The sequence below is a fragment of the Zootoca vivipara genome, chromosome 6, assembly GCF_965207765.1.
Source record: "Zootoca vivipara chromosome 6, rZooViv2.hap1.1, whole genome shotgun sequence".
In the NCBI taxonomy this organism is placed as follows: Eukaryota; Metazoa; Chordata; class Lepidosauria; order Squamata; family Lacertidae; genus Zootoca; species Zootoca vivipara.
This window is the reverse complement of record NC_142589.1, coordinates 24,860,111-24,883,997: the sequence shown is the minus strand read 5'-3', so window position 1 is coordinate 24,883,997 and position 23,887 is coordinate 24,860,111. Positions and strand designations below refer to the sequence as shown.

The window sequence follows — 23,887 nt, the reverse complement described above, 5'->3', positions numbered from 1 at the left end:
TTTGTGGTGCAAAACTAGCACAAAACTTTGGCATCAGTTTGGAGGGAATCCAAAATTTCAGCGTCACACAATAATGAAGCTCAGCAACCTGATCTCACAGTGGCTAACTTGTAGGGAACCTGTAGGCAAGACCCAAGCACACAATAGCCCTTTCCCTTCCTGTGGCTCCCCACAACTGGTATTCAGAAACTGTGGAGTCAGCGCTAGCCATTCTGGCTAGTGGCTATCTATAGCCTCATCCTCCCGTCATGAAATTGCTCAATCTGTTGTTGGCCGTCGCTTTTAAAGCTGCGCTCAGCTGTGATGATATCAAAATGTCTGACCAGCAGATGACCTTTTTTCTTCTTCTTCTTAAGAAAACTGCATGTGAGGAATTGTGAGTTATGATAGTTTAAAAAGAAGCATGTGGGCAATTACATGGAGATTATGAAAGAGAATCTGAAAATTACCGTATTTACAGGGAAGCCCTAACAATAATAACTTCTGTATAACAATCCCTAATGGGGCGGAGTTTCCTCCGGTGACATGTAAGTGTGTGTGCATGTATATATTCACCCTTGATCACCAAGCAGAAGTTATCTGCAGCCTCTGAAATTTTCCCTGCCACACACAGAAAAGGTAAGTAGAGAGAGTGAGGGGAAAGAGGGGGGGGAGAGAGAGAGAGAACAGGCACAGCTCCAGATTGTGAAGTTGCCCTAGTGAGAAGGAGAGGCTGCCACATTGTGGCTTCTTCTATCAAGAAGCCAATTGTTGCTGGTGTTACTTACTCATACAAGTAACACCTGCTATTTGGGAATGACTTTGCTGCCTTTTTTTTGTTTGTTCATCACTGCTCCTGTAAAAGGAACGTCAGATCAAGAGGTTTGAATTTCTTTTTCAGGGCCACACATGGCAAAGACAACTCTGTCTGCAGTGGTGGCGTTGCTATTGGCATGTGGTGAGTGGGTGGGGGTGGGTGGGTGGGGAATCCATGTACTTACATTTTAGTCTCTCCCTTATGTCACTCCACTCAGATCAATGGCAAGCACACAGATAGAGAAACTTAAGAAGCTGTCCTTACGCTGTTGAGTTGGACTTGGAAAGCGCCCCCTGGTTTCAGATAATGGTATGCCCCAAACCTACCTGGAGGATGAACCTGGGACGTTTTACAGGCAAACCAGGTGTTCTGCCCCTGAGCTAGGGATGCACTTGAAGCTGTCCATGTTCCATCTAACACCCTGTTGTCCACGGCAATGTTCTTCCGCCTTGTGTCCTCGATGTTGCTGGACTACAACTCTGATCATCCCCAGACACCTTAAGCCAATGATCAGGGATGATGGGCATTGTAGTGTTGGTGGCAAGGATAATAAAGGTATAAAAAATTGAGAATTCTCTGGGTGCCAAGATCCAGGTCTGATGAGGGAACCCCAGCAGAAATTTAAAATCACAAAACATGCAGCATATAAAGCATGGAAATATAAGTTGTTGGACCTTTAAAAGTTCCAAAATGTCCTTCTTCCCACATCAGAGGAATAGATTGCACACTTCATAAGTTAAAAATGGTTTTACTTACAAACTCTTCCAAGCTTAGGTTCGTGTGCTTTTCAATGTATCAGTCAGAAAGGTTGCACAGGCAGTAAGACTTGGCTTATTTCCAAAGTGGTGAAAGTTCCTAAATTGTTTGGTGTAGAAACTCAGGAATGGCTGATGAGAGCCATGTAGTTTGAGCTGGAGCAACCAGCTTAGATTGAACCTCTTAACATGTTGAGCTTCTCAGGTAGTCTGAGGTACAACTATGAAAGACAACACTTTATGTTGAGATAGATAGATAGATATAGATAGATAGATGATAGATAGAAAGACAGATATACATAGGTCCTCCCAGCTGATTCCTTTATATTTTTAAAAGTTCCTCTCCTTCAGCCTCCTTTACCAAAAGTGTTTGCTTTGTAAATACCCTAGTGATTTGAGGTTTCCCCCCTCTGACTGTTTTCAAGGTGCAATCGGAGTAGGTGGCAATCTCATCCAACTTGCTAAGATGATCAAACAAATGACTGGAAAAGATGCCATACCAGAATACATGGCCTATGGGTGTTATTGTGGATGGGGAGGCAAAGGCATGCCAAAGGATCAAACTGACTGGTAAGCTAATAAATAGTCCACGAGAACCTTCAGGGAACATGAGGATATGCTTCCTACAGAGCCAGACCCTCGGTCCATTGACCCAACCTCCGTGGCTCTCCAGGGTTTCAGGCAGAAGTCTAGGCCAGGCCTACCTGGAGATGTCAGGATTTGAACCTGGGACCTTTTACATACAGAGCATGTGCTCTTCCACCGAGCTGTGGCCCAGAGCGGCTTAACCACCAATCCCACTTCCAAGGGAACTGTATTCGGTAGGTTTTTTCTGAAGGGGATAGGGACCTCCTAACAACTCTCATCCTCCTTAGCAAACTATACCTCCCAGGATGCTTTTGGGGGGGAAGCCATGAGTATTTAAAGTGGTATGATACTGTTTTTAATGTATAGTACATGTTTTTAATGTATAGTACATGTATAGTACATGGGGGTATCCCTGCTGCCCTGCCTACCTGCAACTCACTTTTCCTTTCAGGGGTGTGGCCCTCCAAGCCCCTCTTTCTGGCCCTGAGGACTCTCCCCAGGTCCATGCCCTCCTTGAGTTCTTTTGCCTGGCTGGAATGTGTCCTTGAACTGATAAACGTCTCCTGCTTTGCCTGGTTGGAGGCTGGAGGGATGTGAATGGGGGTGTGGGAACCGTTATCTTTTGCATAGCTGAAAGGTAGCCCCAGCTGCTTTTCCTTCTGGCCCCACCCACCACTTGCATGTGGCCCTTGGAAAGTTTCCCATGAGGGAATCTGGCTCTCAGGAAACGAAAAGGGTTACCTGTCCTTGTTTTACACTGTATCACTTTGCTCTTCTTCCTTATTCTCAGGTGCTGTCGTAACCATGACTGTTGCTACAAGAGAGTGGATGAGCAAGGATGTGACTCCAAACTTGCCACCTATTCTTACACCTACAAGTCTGGGAACATCATCTGTGGTGAGCTGACCTTTGCAGAGCGAAACCGATGCCTTTGGGTTCTGCCCCACCTGCTCCACCCCGCTGTCCATATCTCTTGCCCAATGAGTCCCAAGAGCCCAACACCCAGCTGGCTATTGGGCGCTTGGGAACTGTAGGGCAAGGGGCGTTGCTTTGGGAAGCACCAAGCACAGGACTGGCAAGGTGCTTCTTTCTCTCCTCCCCCAACAAGCCTGCCTCCTCCTCATTGGCTGATGACTGTGGGTGTGAAACCCTATTGCTTTGGCTGCATGCACCTGTCCCCTATTCTGCCCAGCCAACCCAGAATTCACCCTCCCCCTTATGCCTATCAGCTGACATCAGATGGTTGTGGTTTGGGGGAAATGGCCTCGATATAATCAAACTGGAGACACACACTATATGGTGGGACGAGATTGATATAGAAGAACAAGTCTTGCCGAAGCAGAGCCAGCGTGGCTTCTGAAAGTCCTGCCCAGAAGCATGTAGGCAGAGGTGACCCAGCTTCGCCTGAGCAACGCTATGCCAGGGGCACAGTAGGAAATTAAGAGTGCCTAGGCTCAGCTGTCTGGTGATGCTGCCACCTTCACCATCAGATAAGTCCACCAGAGGACCACCAATTGATAATGGGGGGGGCCCACCAGGTGCCACATTGAGGACCAGCTCCATATCGGCAGTGGCATCGCAAGGGGGGCAGGGGGGGCAGTCCGCTCCAGGTGCCATGTCTGGGGGGGGGGTTGACAAGAAGGCACCCCGCGGGGTGCTCACCCTGCCGGCCCCGGGTGCAGTGGCGCGAGAAGCCATTGCCCCGCCGCAGCCGCATGTGGAGGACCCTCCATTCGCTGCTGCAGCCGCAAACAGAGGATCCCGCCACCATCCATACGGTGCTCGAATGGCGCCGGCGGCAAACCGCTATGTACAATGCATGTGCAGTGTTGCACGCGTGTGCTGTATGTAGCGACGCTGCACATGCACCCTACATAGCAATGCCACACATGCGTCATACGTAGCGACACCACACATGCGTCGTACATAGCGGTGCAATGCATGCGCAGCCGGCGTTTTCCCCCGCCCCAGGTGTCAGTTAGCCTTCGTTTGCCCCTGCACATCGGGGCAGAGGGGAGAAAGACAACTCACGTTTGTGGAATGCTCTCCCTAGGAAGGTTCACCCGGCACCTTCATTATACACCTTTAGGCGCCGGGTGAAAACATTCCTCTTTAACCAGGCCTTTGGCTGATTGACATCTGATGCCCTTTTAAAATGTGTTGTGGAAGTGGGGATTATTGGGTTGTCTTTGTTTCTGTTTTTATTATGTATTTTCTGTTTTTCATATTGTGGTTTTATGCTGTGAAGCATTCTGAGACCTTTGGGAATAGGGCAGGAAACAAATTATAATAATAGGTAGTACTACTTCTGGCTGGTTTAGGAGACTGTAAGTTACAGGCTCCCTCTTAGTTCCAGAATTTCCAGAACCTTAGTTCCAGAATTTCTTCCTTAGCCCAAAAAACTATTTTGTTGTGTTGTCAGGAAACGAACCCTGGTATGGGAAATGGATTTCGGATGTTTCAATCCAGTGTGACCGCCTGACCTGTGAATGCGACCAAAAGTTTGTGCAGTGCCTGAAAAAGAACTTAAAGACGTACCAGAAGAAGTACAGCTATTTCCCCAACTTTTTGTGCGTTGGCCATCCTCCTCTGTGTCCTGTTGAGCCAAGAATGAGGTAGAGTAGGAAGACAGTAGGGAGGACAGAGTTTGTATGGAATACAAAATTCAGTTCTGGCTTTGCATTTCCCTAAGGAAGACCTGGACAGAAATGCAGCTGCAACATCGAAAAGCTCCCTTCTTTCAACTTTGCAACACTTTTCTCCAATAAAAAAAAAGCAAGTTCCGCTCGCCACTTTTCTGCATGAAGCAAAAATGTTCCTCTTCAGCCAGGCCTTGGGTTCATTAATATTCTACAGCCTTTTGAATGTGTCTGTGGCAAGGGTGGGGCTGTTGTTTTGCCGTTTTGTTTTACTTATTTACCCGTTTTTATCCTGTATTTTATTCTGTGAACTGCACTGAGATCTTATGATGAAGGGTGGTATATAAATCCAATAAATGAATGAATACAAATAAGCTTGTGGTCTCTCTCTCCCCCCCCCCCCCGAAAATGAAAGTAAAGTCATGAAAATTCGTCTGCACTTTTAGAGCATCTTTCCCTCAACATACATATTTTTGTGGCCAATTTTCCCTAATAGAAGGCATGTTCTTTTCACTAATATCAGCTTATTCCATCGGCTCTGTCACCTGGGGGCAGCCATTTCATCTGGCTGCCTCAGTGGGAGATAGGGGAATCAGAAGGCTCATTCCATCAGTTTTGCCAAAAGCCCAGTTCTATAAGAAGAAGAAGAGTTTGGATTTGATAGCCCGCTTTATCACTACCCAAAGGAGTCTCAAAGCGGCTAACATTCTCCTTTCCCTTCCTCCCCCACAACAAACTTTGTGAGGTGAGTGGGGCTGAGGGACTTCAGAGAAGTGTGACTAGCCCAAGGTCACCCAGCAGCTGCATGTGGAGGAGCGGAGACGCGAACCCAGTTCCCCAGATTAGGAGTCTACCGCTCTTAGCCACTACACCAGTGTTTCTCAACCTTTTTTGGGCCACGGCACACTTGTTCCGTGAAAAAAATCACGAGGCACACCACCATTAAAAAAGTTTTAAAATTTAACTCTGTGCCGCCCTATATTATAATTATGACTGTAAGAAACACTTGCCAAATATTGCTTTCCGGCGGGTTAGCGCTGTGTATTGGCGGCCGCCAGGCTCGTTTGCACTGAGCTTTGGGAAAGAGGAGGAGAAATATTGCTTTCCGGCGGGTCAGTGTTGCTTATTGGCGGCCGGGCCGCCAGGCACGTGACAATGCAAATCGCCCTTCTCGTCGCCGCACGTCACGGCACACCAGCTAGCGTCTCGCAGCACACTAGTGTGCCGCAGAACAGCGGTTGAGAAACGCTGCACTACACCACACTGGCTCTCTATAAGGCCTCTCCTGACCCCTGTTAAACCTCAAAAATATCCTGCTGTACTTGCGCTCCGCGTCTGCATTGATGCTTTCTTTCCTGGTATCTTCTCACTTTCTTTTCTTCCTTATTTTCCTTCTGTATTCCTCCCCTCTCCGGTTTTCTTATCATTTTAAAATATCAATAACAATTATATGGGCGGTGGGAACCCAAATGCTATACATAAAATAAATATAAGTAATATTAGCATTGTTCGGCACACTTTCCTCTTATATACGAAAGATGTTCTTCTCCTCCGCTGGCCTGTTAAGGACATTCAGAGCAACACATGAAACGTGGTTAACTTCTGCCACAGTCAGTGAGCTCAGCTTGGCGCCTCCCTCCTACCTCAGGTTGGTGCCCCAGCCGGCTGCTGGGTGCTGGTAATGCAGAGGTAGACTTTTTCACCAGTGCCGCCAGCCAGGGCAGGCCTTAGAGGCGGGTCAGCTGGGGCACCAAGCTCAGAGAGGAAGGAAGCACCAAGATGAGTTCAGTGGCTGGGGGATGTTGTTTTTTATGTACTGTCAACAGTGAGCTAGGGAGACGAGAAGAAAGTGCTTGTACTGAGCTGAATGGAGGGGCACTAAACATGGATTGAGAGTTGGCACTGAGCTGAGGAGTTCAAGATAAATGTTGGGGCATGAAAGGGTCTGAAGGAGACGACCAGGTGGTGGCTTCATGATCGCAGGTGGAGAGGTGGAAATGGGTGCTTAGTCGTGGCAGGGGGAGGAAGGTGCAGGAGGCTATCATGGGAGGGGGGTGGTTCTGTGGAAGCAGGGGTTGCACCAAAGGAGGGGAGAGGAGGGGGCATGGATGTGGGGTGCAGGTGGAAACAGGGGTGCAAAGGGGTAGAAGTGGAGGTGGCAATGGGGCTGGGAAGGTGAAAAGCAATCTGAGTGTTTCTAAGGGGGTGGAAAGGATTAGGGAGTTAATGTTAACTTCCAAGTGGGTGGGGGTGGGGAAGGGTTTGGTGAGTGGGGCAAACAAGGGGGCAGCCCCCAGTCTATTTGCTTCAAAAACCCAACCTTGTCTGAACCAGATTGGCAAAACCATCCGAGGAGGCTAATTCTGGGAGTCCCACCGCAGGGGCGAGCAAGCTCATTTTGTTTCTGCTTTCCATATTCCTCCTATTAAGCTCCAGGTTAGGGACGTGGGTGGCGCTGTGATCTAAACCACAGAGCCTAGGGCTTGCTAATCGGAAGGTTGGTGGTTTGAATCCCCACAACGGGGTGAACTCCCGTTGCTTGGTCCCTACTCCTGACAACCTAGCAGTTTGAAAGCACATCAAAGTGCAAGTAGATAAATAAGGTAAGGTAAACGTCATTTCCGTGTGCTGCTCTGGTTCGCCAGAAGCAGCTTAGTCATGCTGGCCACATGACCTGGAAGCTGTGGAAAAACGCCGGCTCCCTCGGCCTATAAAGCGAGATGAGCGCCACAACCCCAGAGTCGTCCGTGACTGGACCAACGGTCAGGGGTACCTTTACCTTTATCTTTTTAAGCTCCAGCACCAACATTTCCTGCACAACTTGGTGACAAGATCCTTCTAATAACAGTACAAATGTCCACACCGTGCTGGAGAAAGTGACCACTCAGGTTGCGAAAGGATGGCAGATACTGGTGGTGACCTTTTCTGTTTTTCATCGTTCTTCTAGAATTACACCAGGGAGCCCCAGAGGCAAGATCTGGTGTCTTACTAGCTGGGGAAGGAACTGGCTAGAGAGGTTTAGGCATGTTAGTCAAGTCAAGGAGCAACTTCCTTTCTCACCTCGTTACTGGATATGGGGAAGTGGGATTTTCCCCTCACTAACCGTTTAAACTCTCCAACGGACTATAAATCCCAGTTGTCACATTTCCGAGGGGAGAAGGACAACCAAATCACAAGGAAGAAAGGGAGCCAGGTGTGATATCAACCCCCAAGAAGTTTTACGAGGAGGCTAAGCAAAGTAAGTACCACTGCCATTGTTTTTTCTTAACGAATCGTTTCGTGCTGCACAACACCAAGCCATCAGTTTTAGAAGGAGGTTGGACAAATTCAAGGGAGAAAAGGCTCTCAATGGCTGCCGGCCATGATGGCGCTATTCTGGCTCCACTGTCAAAGGCAGCAATGCTTCTGAATTTCAGTTTCTGGGAAACGCAAGTGTGGATCCAGCCATGTCCTTGCTGGGATATTTCACCCCTGAAAAGCAGCACAGCATTTTGGCTAATCTACTCTTATTTACATAAAATACACTCGGAGCATTGCAACATGGCTCCCCCTCTCTCTAGCATCAGGCAGCAAAGAAAAAGAACAAAGGACAATAGTCCCACTTCAGGGGGAACACAGTAACACAAACATCCTGTCTTCGTCACTTCCCACTCTGTGGAATGAAAACATATACCGTCATGTGCTAGACAACAATCCCATGACACCAGACACAGGGAATGAATCTCCAACACCCTGTGCCTCTTCTTATTCCTCAACACTGCTTGACCTTTGTCCATACCTCTGCCCCCCCCCACTTCTCAATTCTGCCACCCCCCAGCCTCTCTGGGCCTCGGCCAGACTTGCCACCCCATCTCTGACCTTCTGCTTCCATGCCTAATCAGGCCCCTCTTTTTTGGGCTGATCTGCTCTTTTAGACATCTAATGTTGCTATGCTGTCCTTGTATCATTGTCCGATACAGAAATCCATGCCACAGGTGATTGTGAGGCAAAAGGAGGGTGGGGAGGAGAGGACATGCTGGCATTGTTGCTAACAAGCCAGACTCACATTTTATCCAGCCAGCTTCTTAGTTGCAGACGTGTCCATTAAGAAGGAATGGGCCAAATCTCAGGGGTTGACTGCCAGCCTTCCAACCCCACTTCCCCTTCAAGCCAATACAACCCTTGGCATTTTATTGTGTTTAGGAAGAACTGTTTGTGTTGTTGAGCCATCTTTGGGGTGGTGGCTGATATAGAAAGGTGGAATACGGATCCTCTAAACCAGGCATCCCCAAACTTCGGTCCTCCAGGTGTTTTGGACTACAATTCCCATCATCCCTGACCACTGGTCCTGTTAGCTAGGGATCATGGGAGTTGTAGGACAAAACATCTGGAGGGCCGCAGTTTGAGGATGCCTGCTCTAAACAAATTGAATAACTGTACCACCTCTCCTTTAGGTCTTTATCAAAGGAAGATGAAGATCTTATGGGGATCAATGCTGTTGCTGGTTTGCGGTAAGTGGAATCATAGAACAGGGTGGGAAAGGTACCCAAGGGTCATCTAGTCCAACCCCCTGAAATGCAGGAATCTAAAAGTAACAGGGAGAGGAGAGATTAAATTATGTTTAATTTAAGGGGGCATACTTTTTTTAAAAAAAGTGCCCCCCTTCAAACTTAATGAAGCCTACTTCTGAGGAAACCTTCATAATTTTTGGGAATTCTAATCTGAGCAAACGAAGTCAAAATTGAAGCAGGTTGGTCTTCTTAATAAATTAACCCAGTACACATTTGCTTTTCTGGCTATGATCAGCTGTGGCTTCACCTACGCCGCCCCCCCCCCCCGCATGTGGCTCCCAGCAGATTATCTCTGAGAGGATACAGCCCCCAATGTCTCCCACTTCTGATATGTATCAAATCCCAAAATGTATTAAAAATGTTACTTCTTCACACAAAGTATAATTTATTTATGGATACCACCACCACAAGATGTAGCGATAGCCGCTAGCACAGACCAATTTATTAACGAGGAGAGGTGGATCAATATTTGCTAAAGTATTTGCTCCATTTTCAGGAGCACTGTACCACCCTATACTGTTTGCCAGAGGGGAGATGTGGAGAAGCACAACAGCAGCTAGGACAGATCCCATTCCCTAATAAGCTAAGCACCTGACGCCCTGTCCGTTTCTTTGCAGGAGTTTTGGTAGTAAATGGGAACCTCGTTCAGTTTGGAAGAATGATCCGAAAGCTCACTGGGAAAACATCTTTCCCCCACTACACCACGTACGGGTGTTACTGCGGGGTGGGTGGCAAAGGCAGACCACGAGACGACACCGACCGGTAAATCAATGGCTTGTGGGTTGTTTTTTTACATAACTGATCACCTCATATCAAAGAGGTGCTGTGCTGGAAAGGATTTGTTGGTGTGGGGTCACTTGTTTTAGCCAGTGGGGGGGGGGGTTGAATCGGTTCACCACACTGGGGGCTTTCATTTCATTGATTTGCCTTTTAGAATAGAATGGAATAGTAATTTATTCGCCAAGTACTTACATACTTGGAATTTGCTTTGGCTAATTTTACAATGTAAACGTACTTTATACAAAATGTCTGTTAAATATCTGTGTGAAGATCGGAGTGTGCAGAACACTATTTCAAGCATAGAGGAGCCACTCCGACTGCGCCTGGAGCTTTTGCCTTCTGTCCCTGTAGTGACTTCAGAACAGGCTGAGGTGGTTGTTGGTGCCTCTGGCGCCGAGTGAATTGCTCTAGTTGATAATGCTTGACTTTGCTATAAAACTGATTCAGGTCATTTGCCAATTTTTTACTCCGGAGCAGAAGAATATGTTCTATTATATTCGGAAAAAGAAGACGTTCTCTTATATTCAGAAATGTTCTGTAAATTCTTCCAAAGAGTAGCCGAGACATGTTTGAGAATTGAATCCGAATCATAGGTTTGTTTTGCCACTATAATCTCCTTTGTCAGTGCGCTCCTAGCTTGGTTGTACAAATTTCTGTCTCCTTTCCTCGAACCCTCCTCTTTAGCATATCGGAGTTTCCTTGAGTTTTCTTGGTTAATAAGGTGCAGATATAATGGATGATTTTATTGTCAAGTGTGTGAAGATTTGAGAGGTATATAGATGGTAAAGCCAATCTCATTCCTCGCCTTTGTAGCTTAATCAAAGCGCTAGCACTTTTTTGACGCCGTATCCAGATCCTGCAAGGAGCTACAACTCCTTCATCCTAAACGTCTTCGCAATTTTCCTTAAAATTGGAGCGTAAGTACACGAACAGGCTGCTCTGATGTTTAAAATCTCAACCCTGGAAAATGTAATCCGGGGTGGTTAGCCAGAAGCCATAGGGAGTGATAATAATATTTAAAAAAAACAAAACCCTTTCACTCTAACAATTCCGTTAGGCAGTTAGGCAGTGGCCTCTTTACTGGCTTTAACGGCTCACTCCTTAGCAGTCCTTATCTCCAATCCTTGTCTACAACACTGTCATAAGAGGCAGCAAGAGCCATAAAACTGTAAACTCCTAAACTCTTAAAACAATAAAACAGCACTTTTAATAAGGATATCCCACTGGGTTATCCTCAGAAACATGCCCTTCCAGATAGGCAGAAGGTTCTGAAACGGGAAGTTTTGAAACAAGAAGTCAAAAGGTAGCCCATGACCACATTCACACCATACATGTAAAGCTCTGTGAGACCACTTCAAACAGTCATGGTTACCGCAAAGAATTCTGGGAACTGTAGTTTGTCGCTGAGAGTCGTTAGGAGACACCCCTATTCCCCTCGCAAAGCTACAGTTCCCAGCTTTCTCTGGGAAGAAGAAATTATTGTTAAACTACTCTGGGAATGTTAGTTCTGGGAGAGGAGTAACTCTCGGCACCTTTAGCTCCCACCTACAGCTCCCAGAATTCTTTATTGCCCCTGGTAATGGGGCAATAAGAGAACAACATGGGGACCCCCTTTAATCCCTGATTGTTGCCATTTGATAAACTCATGGGTGTAAAATAGTACCATTGTTTTAATTGTCAGTGCAACTGATGCGCGTACCTTATACCTATTTTGTTATTAAGCTGTGTATAAATCATCAAATAATAATAAAAAGAGCACCTTTAGCTCCCTCAGGAGGGGTAAACAGCGTAGATTTGTCTAAAGGAGATTTCTCTTCCTTCTCCACAGCTGCTGCCTGGCCCATGATTGCTGCTACGAAAAGTTGAGTGACTGTAACACCAACACTGACATATACAACTATTCCATCGACGACGGAGTTATTACTTGTGGTAAGTAGCGACAGGAGGGAAATTTGGTTGCATCCCTTCGCGTTTGGAGGACAGGCAATTCATACATACCGTGAACTAAAGGCTATTGTGGGCCAGCCCACTTCACTAATGAAGAGGCAGGAGATCCATTGAAATTTGCAGTCCTCCGACAGATGGCCATCCTACCTCTGTTTAAAATGAATCATAGTAACAGTAGAGTTGGAAGGGACCCCAAAGGTCCTCTAGTTCAGCCCCCTGCAAAGCATGACTCACAGCTAAAGAATCATAGAATCCATAGCTGCCAAGTTTTCCCTTTTCTCACGAGGAAGCCTATTCAGCATAAGGGAATTTCCCTTAAAAAAAGGGATAACTTGGCAGCTATAGTAGAATCGTAAGCTTGGAAGGGATCCCCAGTGGTCATCCAGCCCAACCCCCTGCCATGTAGGAAACACAGCTAAAGAAACTCTGAGAGATGGCCATCCAACCTCTGCTTAAAAACCTCCAATGAAGGAGAATCCACCACCTTCCAAGGGAGTCCGTTCTCCACTGTCAAACAGTAAGATTTTGCATCCCAAATTCAACCCTGGCATCTCTTAGTACAGCTGAGAGACTCCTGCTGGACATGCCACTGGGGACCTTCTGCATGCAAAGCAACTGCCCTACCACTGAGCTATGGCCTTCTCCGTGTTCCTTGTTGGTAGCTGCCTAAACCACATTGCCACAGAATCACTGACTTAGTTGATCACATTTTTTTCCTCCAAGCAGCTCCCTGCATCTTCCTACCAACCCTATAAGGTCAATTACTCCGAGAGAGCAGTTCCTCTGCAGGGAGGGGACATAGCTCAGCTACAGAGCACCTGCCTTGCATTCAGAAGGTCCCAGCTGGCTTCTCAAGGTAGGGTTCAGAGAGACTCTTGCCTGCGCTTCCAGAGAGCTGCTGCCAGCCAGTGTAGACAATACCCTGCTAAATGGACCAGTGGTCTGACTCAGCATAAGGTAGCTTGCTATGTTCCTACACATTAAGGAGGAGGCGTGGCTCAGTGGCAAGGCACAAGGTCCCAGGTTCAATCCCTGACATCTCCAGGTAGGGCTGGAAAAGGCTCCCTGTTCAAAGCCATGTAGAGCTGCTGCCAGTCAGTGTAGACAATATTAAGCTAGGTGGGCAAATTGTTTGGCTCTGTATAAGGCAACTTGCTAGGAGCCACAGATGCAGCCCTCAGCTGTTTGCAGGAAGGGCAGGATGACGACATGACAGACACGGCTCCATCTGTTCTCTCAACAGGTGAAGGAAGCAGCTGCGAAAAGCAGATCTGTGAATGTGACAAAACAGCAGCCGTCTGTCTGCGGGACCACCTGGACACTTACGATAAGAAGTATCGCTTTTACTCCGACAAGAACTGCCAGGAAGGGCCGATGAAATGCTGAGCTCAGCCCCTGCAGGCCCAAAGCCTCCTCTTCAAAAATAAAAAAAGAACCTTGCAGTCATTGTGCGACGTTGTCCTTTCGTTGGGAGTTTGGGGGGCAACTCAGCTTGATTTACAGAGCCCAGTTTGCGGAGGGAGGATGCTCTCTCCTTTTGAGAGTCGCACAGCAACCACTCTCATCCCCATCGCTCAGCACATGGCGACCCCGACCCCAAAGACAGCTTCCCTCTTTGTGTTCGGTCCCAAGTGACCCTATCAATAGACTCCATTGTGCAGAAACGAGTGTCGAACAGGTCCTCCAGGAAATGTGAGCTCCTATCATACCGCTTTGTGCCTCTTGACTGATCAGGACATCCGGAAAGCAAGACAATACATCAATCCTGGGCTAAAAGGGCTTGTGAGCCTTTAGTGAAAAGCAGTAACTGAGCGGTGGAGCATCTGCTTTGCATGCAGAAGGTCTCTGGTCCAATCCCCAGAGGCATCTCCAAGCAGGGATGGGAGAGAAAAGCTGCAGAGTCACTGCCAGTCTGTGTAGACAATAATGAGCTAGAGGTAACAATGGTCTGAGTTGGCACCAAGCAGTTTCCTGTGGCCCTATGTACCATATATTCCGCGTATAAGGAGACTGGGCGTATAAGACGGCCCCCCACTTTTCAAGTTAAAATATAGAGTTTGGTACATACTCTATATTTTATGTACTTGCAGCCGCGGACAAGCCCCGGCTGACCCTCTGGCAAGCCAGCGGCTCGTGAGCAACAGCACCGGCAAAGCTCCTCCTCTCCCTTCCTCCCTAGCTTGCTGTAAAGTGGCTCCTCCATCTCCCTTCCTCCCGGCAAAGCGGTCCCCACCCCCCAGCAGCAGTACCGGCAAAGCTGCTCCTCTCCCTCCTCCCCGGCTCGCTGTCAAACCTCAATGTGTCTCAATCTCCCTTTCCTCTGCATTTTTGGGGACTCGCTGAGCGGCGCCAGAATCACGTCTGTGGCTCCGCAGAAGCGATTTCTGGCGCTGCGGACATGTTGGATATGGGCAGCGCGGCACCAGAAATTGCTTCTGTGGAGCCGCGGACGCGATTCCGGCGATGCTCGGCGAGTCCCCGCACTGGTTTAGCGCAGCGCGTGGGGGACTTGCCGAGCAGGCAGCTCGGTTCACGGACTGGTGGGGCAGTACTCGGCGTATAAGACGACCCCCGACTTTGGAGAAGATTTTCGGGGGTTAGAAAGTCGTCTTATACGCCGGAATATACGGTAACTGGGATCCTGATGCCCAACAGCTCCTTCCTTATTCCTGTGGGATGTGTTGGGTTGAGGACTAAGCTGGGTGGACCAATGGTCTGACTTCGGAAAAGGTCACAAAATGGACACTGTGGGATGTGTGGCATACCCTCCAACATTACTCCAATAAAAAATAGGAATGTCCTATATAAATAATAATAATAATAATAATAATAATAATAATAATAATAATAATAATAATACCCTGCACATCTGACTGGGTTGCCCTAGCCACTCTGGTGGCTTCCAACATATATAAAAACATCATTAAACATTAAAAACATTTTTAAAAAACCTTCCCTATACAGGGCTGCTTTCAGATGTTTTCTAAAGGTTGTATAGTTACAGTACTTATCTCCTTGGGCATAACTCCAGAGCCTCCAACATTTCTCCGATGAAAATAGGGACGTCCGAAGGAAAAGAGGGACATTCCGGGATCAAATAAAAAACCAGGACCCCTTCTGTAAATCCGGGACTGCCCCTGGAAAATAGGGACACTTGGAGGGTCTGGCAAAAGGGCTGCCACATCTAAAAAAGGGACAAGACCAAAAAATAGGGGATTGCAAAATGGGGAACAGGGCCTACACATCAGCTCCTAATGGATAGAGAGAAACTCTTTGCCCCTCTTCCCTGTTCACAATGGAGTGTCCCTATCCTAGCATCTGCTGAAACATGGGCATGTTTAATAGGCCACGTTCAAAGCTGGAGATGCTAAGCTAAGTCAATGCAAAGAGGAACTGAGCAGGAAGGGCAAACAGCACATCATGGAGGTTTGAGGGAATATTTATGGAGACCTTTTGTGGGAGCCGCAAGAGGTCCTGGCTGGCACACACACACCTGCAGGTGCCAGGTTGGCAACCCCCGGATCTTCCCAGTAGGCTTTGTGGATCATAGCATGAGTGGCAGAACGAGGCAGCAACAAGAGTCTCAAGAGAAGCGTCCTCAAGTGCGGGAAGACCGCAGGGAGGAAAGCAATAGCACACCTTGCCTTGCATTCTGCAGATTCTTTTGGCGCAGTGTTTTAGCAGCCCCTTTACACAGGACAGCATGTGGGGATGGTTGAAACACCACCCCAAAAGAATCTTGATGCAACATTCGTAACACTGTGCAATTGCACCAAGGTTCCTTTTGGGCAGTGTGTTATGCATCAGTTACACACACTGAATACAGGTCTGGCCCTACCATTGGGCAGAAGGCAGTGGTGAACTCCATTGACAGGGAGCGGCAGTGAAGCATGTGTGAGCCCTGTGGCCTGCCTTGCAGGAGCAGAAGAAAACACTATCCCATCACCAGTGTTTAAGTAAGATACTTGTCCAGCCAGGTTCTTTACACATAATTCTTTTTTTAAAAATTCAGTTTTACACTATACATTTGAATTCAAACAATAATAATAAAAAAACATCAACATATAAGATTCCCTGAATCCTTAGACTTCCCTCCACCCCTCCATGGTTTCCACAATCAAACTTTATCTACTGCATCATATAATTTCTCCATTTTTCTTTCTTTAAAAATCCATTTTTACCTTAGTTTTTAATACATTACAAGTGTTACTAAAATCCTGCCAAAGTTTTTAATCGTTTGCAGTGTTCTCTTAGGTAACTTGCAAATTTTTCCCATTCCTTATTAAAGTTGACTGGGAAAATCAGAAACCAGGAAGATAGAATCTTTACACATAATTCTTTACACATAATTCACGTCAGGCACCAAATGGCAGATTCAGAGAGGAGGAGGAGGAGGGAGGCCAGCGTCTTAAAAATGCACCAGAGGAGCCAGTTCTTGCACTCCTTGCTAGTGTGTTGCAGTGCGCTGTCCTCCTCGCCGCCTCAGTCCTCCTCCTCCTGTTAAGCAGCAGTGACACACCTGGTGGGAATCTGGCATAGAGCCTCTGCTGCACTCAGGGAACTGAACCTCGTCTTAGGTAGGCTGCAACGGAATGATCAGGAACACTTCTCAACCCATGTTGAAGTGTGTGAGTACACCCCAGCAGGCCCCAGAAGACTCTTAGCTGGGTCCTCCAAGCCACCTCAAAAAGGGGCTTCACCACATCTCTCACCAACGTAGCTGTGACAAGTGTCCCTGGAATTTGGGGGACTAGTTTGCCTCTATGGATGGGCCAGTCCTGGGAACGCCTTCATGTACTCAAGGGCCCTTAGTGAGAACTGTCAATATTGATATATCCTTTCTTAAGGCTAAGGAGTGAACTGGCACAGAACAATAGCCTGAGTGTATGTGTGTAAGAGTACATGTGTATATACGGTATATATATGGTATACTGTAGCTTGCAACTTCCTGACTTCTTCTGTCCTATTCCAAGGAACATTCATTTCATTCTACTGATTTGGACAAACCGTGCAAAGATGGGGTGTTCGTTTGGGGTCCTTCTGCTTCTCCTGTGCGGTAAGTGCATGTTCAAGACAGTTGCGTGTCTAAAGAATGCCATATCTAAATTTTCTAATACCTCAGTGCAGAATAAGAGTTTCGTTGGTCTGTTTTAACATTTTAGCAACCAAGATTCATGCCTGTTATTTTCTTTTCAAAATTATTTTTATTAATATTTTACAAGAAGTTATAGCATAATCAAAAATTCAAATTACATTTTACATTTTCCCAATCTTTTTTGAAGTCATTGTTGTCCTTATCTTTGAGTCCCTCAGTTAGCTTTGTCATTTCAGCATATTCCATCAGCTTTTATAGCCATTGCTCTTTCACGCATGTTATTTTCAAGGATAGGCACTGTATTTGCAATGACCTGAACTGTCCCTCATGTGTGCTATTATTCTGTAGATTTTAGCAAGTAGCTAGACTGTAGACCAGAATTCCTGAAATTGTAGGGCTTCTCTGCATTATAGGATGAAGACATGAACCTAAAAGGAACCTGGGAGGGTTGATGAAAGAAAAGTTACAGGAAGAAAATGCAAATTAAATGTATGGGGGTCAGGGAGAAGAATTGACAGAAGATCAGTAAAAAGAATTTTCAGGGTGGAAAACCTGAAATGAAAAATCCTTCTACAACCAGATCATCCAATGGTGAAGGCAAATGAGAATAGTTCCAGAGCTAATGTCTGTGCTTAGTTTGATGAAAGCTGAACTATGGAACTCCCTGACTCAAGAAAATCACTGTGGCGTAGGTGATGCGTGACTTTTGAGCTTGTGTGTATGCTATTTCCAAAACAGGGTTTAGATAGGGATGTTGCTCATTGCCAGCTGATGAGACAAAAACATCACCCCAAAACCCTTTCGATGCCATTTTGTGACTGGCAAGCCTTTGTCGTTTTAAGCTCCCTTAGGTGGGCCAGAAGTTCTGCAAAGCTCTGCTTTCAATCCATGCAAAGTTCAGGCTGAGCAAGGCAACGAAACAGGAGCACTGGGATTTTCCTTCCCTATGAGGAAAGGTTGCAGCGTTTGGGACTTCTGAGTTCAGAGACAAAGCAAGTGGTACATGACATGATAGAAGCGTATACAATTTTGCATGGCAAGGGGAAAGTGGATAGAGAAAAGTTTTCCTCCTTCTCTCCTAACACCAGAAAGGTGGAGCTGAAAGTTGGAGGATTTGGGACAGATAGAAGAAAGTTCTTAATGCAGGGCAGTGTTAAACCACGGAACTCCCTCCAACAGGAAGCAGTCTTGGCCACCAGCTTGGATGTCAGTTTCCCGCTGAGGCATCTGCCTGGCCACTGTAAGGGCTGGATGCTGGTTAGATTTGGCTAAATGTTCTTCTTAGGTTCTCAGGCAGGCTTCTTGCTTTCAGCTCCCTCCTTAGGAAGCAGCAACCTGATCCAGTTTGCAAATATGGTCCGCCGGCTGACTGGGAGGCTGCCCTCTCTCTTTTACAATGGGTACGGATGTTACTGTGGACTTGGAGGATCCAGAAACCCCATGGATGAAACTGACTGGTGAGCAGGACTCTCGCTGAAAACAAAGGGTGAGGGAGAAATAGGATCCCGTTCTTCGCATTTAAAGGCAACCCCCCCTAATTTGCACTCCCTGAAGCGAAACACAAACTGAAATGCAGCTGTTTTGAAATTTGCACTTTGACCAAATTTGCAGTGCCGCCCTTCATACTAGTAATGCATTCAAATATGCATATGGGCGGGGGGGGGAGTATACATCTATATATATATAAATGTAAACTGGCCATGTCTGTTAGTATCCACTTTTCACCAAAACCGCTTGACCGATTGCGTTCAAATTTTGACGCAATGTTGCATGTGAATATGAGAGCAAGCCCACACTGTTTTCAAAGACAGATGTCACACCTGTGCCAGGTAAAATGCAAAAAAAAACCCATGGTTAAAAACACACCACTCAGACGAAAATGCATTCTGGGAATAGAACCAGGTTGGAAACCAGCGCCCTCTAGCAGCGGCTACATTGGTACTGCACCTATAAAACATTCCAACTCAACAGCACCTCGGCTCCCGTTTACATACTAGGCCGAATGGAGGTACAGTGGTGCCTCGCTTAACGAATGCCCTGCTTAACGAAATTTCCGCTTAACAAAAGGTTTTTTCTAGCGGAGATTGCCTCGCTAGACAAATGCGTTTTACGAAAAATTCGTCTAGCGAATCGTGGTTTCCCATAGGAAAGCAATGAAATTCAATTAATGCGTTCCTATGGGCAAAATAAAAAAATAAAAATAAATTCAATGCATTCCTGTGGGATTTGCTAGACGAATTTTTCGTTATAAGAAAAGACCTGTGGAATGAATTAAATTCGTCTAGCGAGGCACCACTGTACTGACTTGCCTGGATGGGGGTTGGGGGGAGGATGGGACGGACGGGATAGCTCAGGACACGGTGGGACCAGTCACAGGGCTGAGCCAGGGGGTTGGGGGAAGAGGGGTCGTGATACATCATGGGTCAGGACAGGGTGGGGGGAATCACAGAGATAAGCCGGGGGTGGGGGGGCAGGATACATCATGGATCGGCACAGGGTGGGGGGAATCACATGGATGAGCCACAGCAATGCATGGCCAGGCCAGCTAGTGTGTGTGTGTGTGTGTGTGTGTGTGTTTGGAAATAGCATACCAAAATGCATCATATGTGGGGAAACTGCTTTGCAAGAATGGAAAGCCCCATCACTTAGTTGCAGTCCTGAGTTCGAGCATCTTCAAAGTCCATGACACCTTTGGTAAAGGCTGTTCTCCAACTGGAGCGCTCACAGACCAGTGTTTCCCAATTGCTGGAGCATGTGGCGCTGTGGTCTAAACCACTGAGCCTCTTGGGCTTGTTGATCTGTGCGATGGGGTGAGCTCCCGTTGCTCTGCCCTAGCTTCTGCCAACCTAGCCAGTTCAAAAACACACCCATGCAGGTAGATAAATAGGTTTTGCTGCGTTTTGGTGTGCTCTGGCTTCTGTCACCAGTAGTGGTTTAGTCATGCTGGCCACATGACCCAGAAAGCTGTCTGTGGACAAATGCCAGCTCTCTTGGCCTGAAAAGCAAGATGAGTGGCACACCTGCAACATCCTCTGTGAAAATCAGTCTGGATTATGGGAGCATCAACCAGACTGATCCCAGCCCCCAAAACCCCCTACAACGTGAATAACAGAGAATGTATCTAATCTCTCTCTTAATTGTCTTCCTTTCTGCCTGAAGTAATCGACTTGATCTGTGCTGCTTCCAGGTGCTGCCATACCCATGATTGTTGCTATGGAAAGATGGAAAAACTGGGTTGCCATCCTAAACTAGAGCTTTATACCTACTTAGTCGGGAACAGCGGAATCGTGTGTGGTATGTGTGAACATGGGAGTATGTTTGGGGTGGCCGCAGATACTTGGATGAGAGCTAGAGATGGGTGAGAAAACCAATTCACTCCCCAGTGGGCTTCTCTGCCGGCTGTTGGAAGCTGACTCCCGAGCTGAAAAGGGTTCCCCACCTCCCTACTTCAAGGAAAGGTGTGGCAAAGAATTAGGAAGTTAACTAAATAAGGTAACTAAAGCAAGCAAACAAAAAGCAAACATGCATGCACTAAGTCAATAAGGATGTGGGGGCTTTTCAGTGTTTTACAAGTATGGGCAGAAATCATGGGTATGTCTAAAGTGCAATTGTCACAGACTAGCTGGACGCAGAGGAATGGTGGGAGGTACCAGCTGGGGAACCCCCAGGGGAAGAAAGCTCAGAGCCAGGGGATTGGTGGTGGGATGATGATGAGTTGTCAGAGGAAGTCGGAAGAAGACTGGGAAGAGGAAGTGTCAAAAACTGAAGAGGTAACAGGCCTTAGTGAGCAGGGGGAGTCTGTGGCAGAGAGCAGTCCAGAATCAGAGCTAAAAGCTGCAGCAGGAGAAGGGGATGAGGGAGGCCAAGAGGCAGAGAGGAGACAGGTTGGTGAAGAAGCACAGGTGTTTCCTCCTGCTGCTGCGACAAGTTCCTCTCCCCACTGATCTCCCAGGACTAGGAGAGGCACAAAATGGGAGGAGCAAAGGCAGGCATGCCAGCATAGACTGAGATTGCTTGGGGGGGAAACCCTGGAGAGGAGGAGACTTAGGCAGTTGTGGATGGCAGGGACTTTCAATCTCCACAACCGCCTCATGGGGGCGAGACCTGCTGCTGTGCTCGTTAGGCCTGGCATCCCTGTGCAGATCCTGATTTTCTAACTTTTTTTGCTGCGTGTTATTTACTGCTGGCTCACTCCTAACAGCAATGAGCTCTTGGCTCTCTGGGGAAAGGTTTGTTAAGGCCAAGGGGGCGCAGCTGGAAACGGTAAGAGATGCAAAGAGACAAGTGGATAAGCCCTGCTCCTGGGATGTGTGGATCTATCTCAACTTTTGGCTTTTTTTGTCTTCCAGGTGGAAAGACAATGTGCCAGAGGATGACCTGCGAGTGTGATAAAGTAGCCAGCTTCTGTTTCCGAAAAGCCGCCTATCACATCAAATATGTCTTTTACCTAAACATTCTATGTAGAGGCGCCACGCCTCCTTGCTAGGATCCTGGAAAGGCTGCTTTCTCAACTGCCTTCCTGAAAGTGTTGCAGTTAAACATAACCTCTTGCTCCTCTTGCCCAATGTTTATTTCACCCATCATTTCTTGGAGTCAACCCTGCAGTGCCAGTGTCATCACCTGACACACTTGAGATGCCGTGGGGGCCTCAACAACTGGGCAGGCCGCACCACTCCTACCTCTCCTGGGCCTCCAGCACCTGGCAACTTGGTCTGGGAGGCACTCGCCATTTTTATTTCCCACAATGCCCTTAAGTGTCGTGTCACTCCAGGGCATTGTTGGAAATTTCTAGGACAGCTTCTCCACCTCAAGTGAGGCCCCCTCAGACTTGGAATTGACCCTACCACATGATGTGACCTCAACCCCAAACTCGTTTTTTTCAAGTGACTTAATGGTGAATTGTTTCTTCTTAGAAATGCTTTGTAAGCCATCCTGAGATCTATTCTGGATGATGGGCAGTTGAGAAGCTGCAGACATGAGTAAATAAAAACAAGGAACATGGAATTCATGGTCTCCTCCATTATTTCCCAAACTGCAACAGAGTATTTGGGGGGTGAACAAAGCTGCAATGGAATCTCAGCTCGTCTGACACATACAGAAGAATGAGGTTTGGAGGACTGAGCTACACTACTTTGAATTGCAGTTGGGAGGTACCATTTTTGAATGCTCCCCACATTAATCAAAAAGAAAAGAGCAAGTAGAGAAGAGGTTCAGCACAATGAAGAGCAAGGTAGGGCTTTAGGGCTACTAGCCACAATGACTATACCAGGCATCCCCAAACTTCGGCCCTCCAGATGTTTTGGACTACAATTCCCATCATCCCTGACCACTGGTCTTGTTAGCTAGGGATCATGGGAGTTGTAGGCCAAAACATCTGGAGGGCCGCAGTTTGGGGATGCCTGGACTATACTGTACTCTGCCTCCACAGGTGAAGGCAGTTTTACCACTGTTTGTCACATGTAACCCGTGAAGGAATGGACAGTAGCCAAGCAGTTCCCATGAGAACCAAAAAGTATCCAGCTAGAGACTCCAGTGCAAGCAGATGAAGAGCAGGCACTACTGACAAGTGGAGATCTGTGATCCCAAAGTGGGCATTAAGCAGCATGAATACTCGTGGGATTTACTGCCCTGCCTCAAAAGCTCAGCAAATGTTAAGACCAAATATTTATCAAGCCCAAACAGGTTAAATAAAGGATCTGCCCCCAGGAGGAAAGATATGCGCCAAACTGTAGGCAGTGAATATTATTTCTAGAGCCCTGAAATGTTTGCTCCATTTGACTGAGTTCATCAGATGTTTGCAGGCAAGGTTAGTTCAGTGCAATGTTGATCTTGTCTTATGATTTTGTAAACAGATCCCAAATTTACTCTCAAGAAGCTATGATATTTTGCTCGTCCTTCAAAAGGACATATCGTTTGTAAATTCTTGCATTTGGGTTGGCATTGGAATTTGATAAATCTCAAATTATACTGCAAGCTTTGCTAAACTGCCTGATGTGTCCAACACATTTTGCTTGGGGAACACAAAGGCCTTGCTGTCCCTGTTCTTCCAAGATATGGATCACACACTCTGCTATCTTCAGGATTACCCAGAGGCAAATCACTCCACTACATGTGGCAAGTGTGTGTGTGTGTGGTTTAGTGGCTAGAGTGCCAGACCAGGACACCAGGGTTCAATCCTCACTCAGCCGTGAAACTCCCTGAATGACCTCAGGTCAGGTCACTCTCTCTCCACAGGAGTGTCATGAGAATAAAGTGAGGGAGGGGGAATCATGTGGGTCATAATCATATAGGAGGAAAGGGGAGATATACATGTAATATGAAATAAGAATACAATCAAAGAGAGTATTAGGGCTTTGACAATGTTAAGCCTCTGCATGGAAAATTCTTCCCAGACCACTCAGCAGCCGTCTGCTTTTCTGCACCACATAAAACTCTTGATTCTTATTCCTGCCTATGGTGCTTTAACTGCTTCTATTGCTGGTTTTTAGTGCTGCTTTCCCTTAGTTCAGTTTTTTGTTTTTTTGCCCCTTGAACTTTCCTGCAGAGGCAAGTGTTTCTTGTGCCAATGGCGGTCGGGGGGCCAGAAGCAAAAGTGGGTGAAAATACAGTGGGCATACAATTTGTGCATGCTGGGGAAAGCAGTGGCTTGTGCAATCCTGAATGCCAGCGCAGGACCTGCTCTTTGGCTGTGGGCCACTGCCAGGAAGAACCACAGGCCAGTGAAAGGGAAAGGTGGC

The 23,887-nt window shown here is 47.1% G+C and overlaps 3 protein-coding genes across 3 annotated transcripts; all 3 read left to right on the top strand.

Moving 5' to 3' along the window:
- Positions 1-541: 541 nt before the first annotated feature.
- Positions 542-5,152, top strand: LOC148685283 (basic phospholipase A2 Ceg-N6-like). Its single transcript, XM_088671804.1, has 5 exons — positions 542-618; positions 881-937; positions 1,977-2,121; positions 2,930-3,036; positions 4,562-5,152. The coding sequence occupies exons 2-5, from the start codon at positions 889-891 to the stop codon at positions 4,756-4,758; spliced, it is 498 nt and encodes a 165-aa protein (XP_088527930.1). The 5' UTR covers positions 542-618; positions 881-888; the 3' UTR covers positions 4,759-5,152.
- A 2,764-nt stretch (positions 5,153-7,916) lies between these two features.
- On the top strand, positions 7,917-13,500 carry LOC118086807 (basic phospholipase A2 Sms-N6-like). The gene is made up of 5 exons (XM_088671805.1): positions 7,917-8,016; positions 9,212-9,268; positions 9,946-10,090; positions 11,937-12,037; positions 13,299-13,500. Exons 2-5 carry the CDS (start codon positions 9,229-9,231, stop codon positions 13,439-13,441), a joined length of 429 nt encoding a protein of 142 aa, XP_088527931.1. The 5' UTR covers positions 7,917-8,016; positions 9,212-9,228; the 3' UTR covers positions 13,442-13,500.
- A 3,571-nt stretch (positions 13,501-17,071) lies between these two features.
- Positions 17,072-21,636, top strand: LOC118087393 (group IIE secretory phospholipase A2-like). Its single transcript, XM_088671081.1, has 4 exons — positions 17,072-17,111; positions 18,475-18,607; positions 20,338-20,444; positions 21,500-21,636. The coding sequence occupies exons 1-4, from the start codon at positions 17,072-17,074 to the stop codon at positions 21,634-21,636; spliced, it is 417 nt and encodes a 138-aa protein (XP_088527207.1).
- The last annotated feature ends 2,251 nt before the right edge of the window (positions 21,637-23,887 follow it).

What these genes read in the sequence shown, in the direction of transcription:
- LOC148685283 (XM_088671804.1), top strand. Translation starts at nt 889, where the DNA reads ATGGCAAAGACAACTCTGTCTGCAGTGGTGGCGTTGCTATTGGCATGT. An exon ending in GGCGTTGCTATTGGCATGTG is followed by an intron (nt 938 to 1,976) that starts GTGAGTGGGTGG and finishes ACTGTTTTCAAG; the next exon opens with GTGCAATCGGAGTAGGTGGC. An exon ending in GTCTGGGAACATCATCTGTG is followed by an intron (nt 3,037 to 4,561) that starts GTGAGCTGACCT and finishes TTGTGTTGTCAG; the next exon opens with GAAACGAACCCTGGTATGGG.
- LOC118086807 (XM_088671805.1), top strand. Translation starts at nt 9,229, where the DNA reads ATGAAGATCTTATGGGGATCAATGCTGTTGCTGGTTTGCG. An exon ending in CCACGAGACGACACCGACCG is followed by an intron (nt 10,091 to 11,936) that starts GTAAATCAATGG and finishes CCTTCTCCACAG; the next exon opens with CTGCTGCCTGGCCCATGATT. An exon ending in CGACGGAGTTATTACTTGTG is followed by an intron (nt 12,038 to 13,298) that starts GTAAGTAGCGAC and finishes TTCTCTCAACAG; the next exon opens with GTGAAGGAAGCAGCTGCGAA.
- LOC118087393 (XM_088671081.1), top strand. Translation starts at nt 17,072, where the DNA reads ATGGGGTGTTCGTTTGGGGTCCTTCTGCTTCTCCTGTGCG. An exon ending in CCTTCTGCTTCTCCTGTGCG is followed by an intron (nt 17,112 to 18,474) that starts GTAAGTGCATGT and finishes CTCCCTCCTTAG; the next exon opens with GAAGCAGCAACCTGATCCAG. An exon ending in CCCATGGATGAAACTGACTG is followed by an intron (nt 18,608 to 20,337) that starts GTGAGCAGGACT and finishes TGCTGCTTCCAG; the next exon opens with GTGCTGCCATACCCATGATT.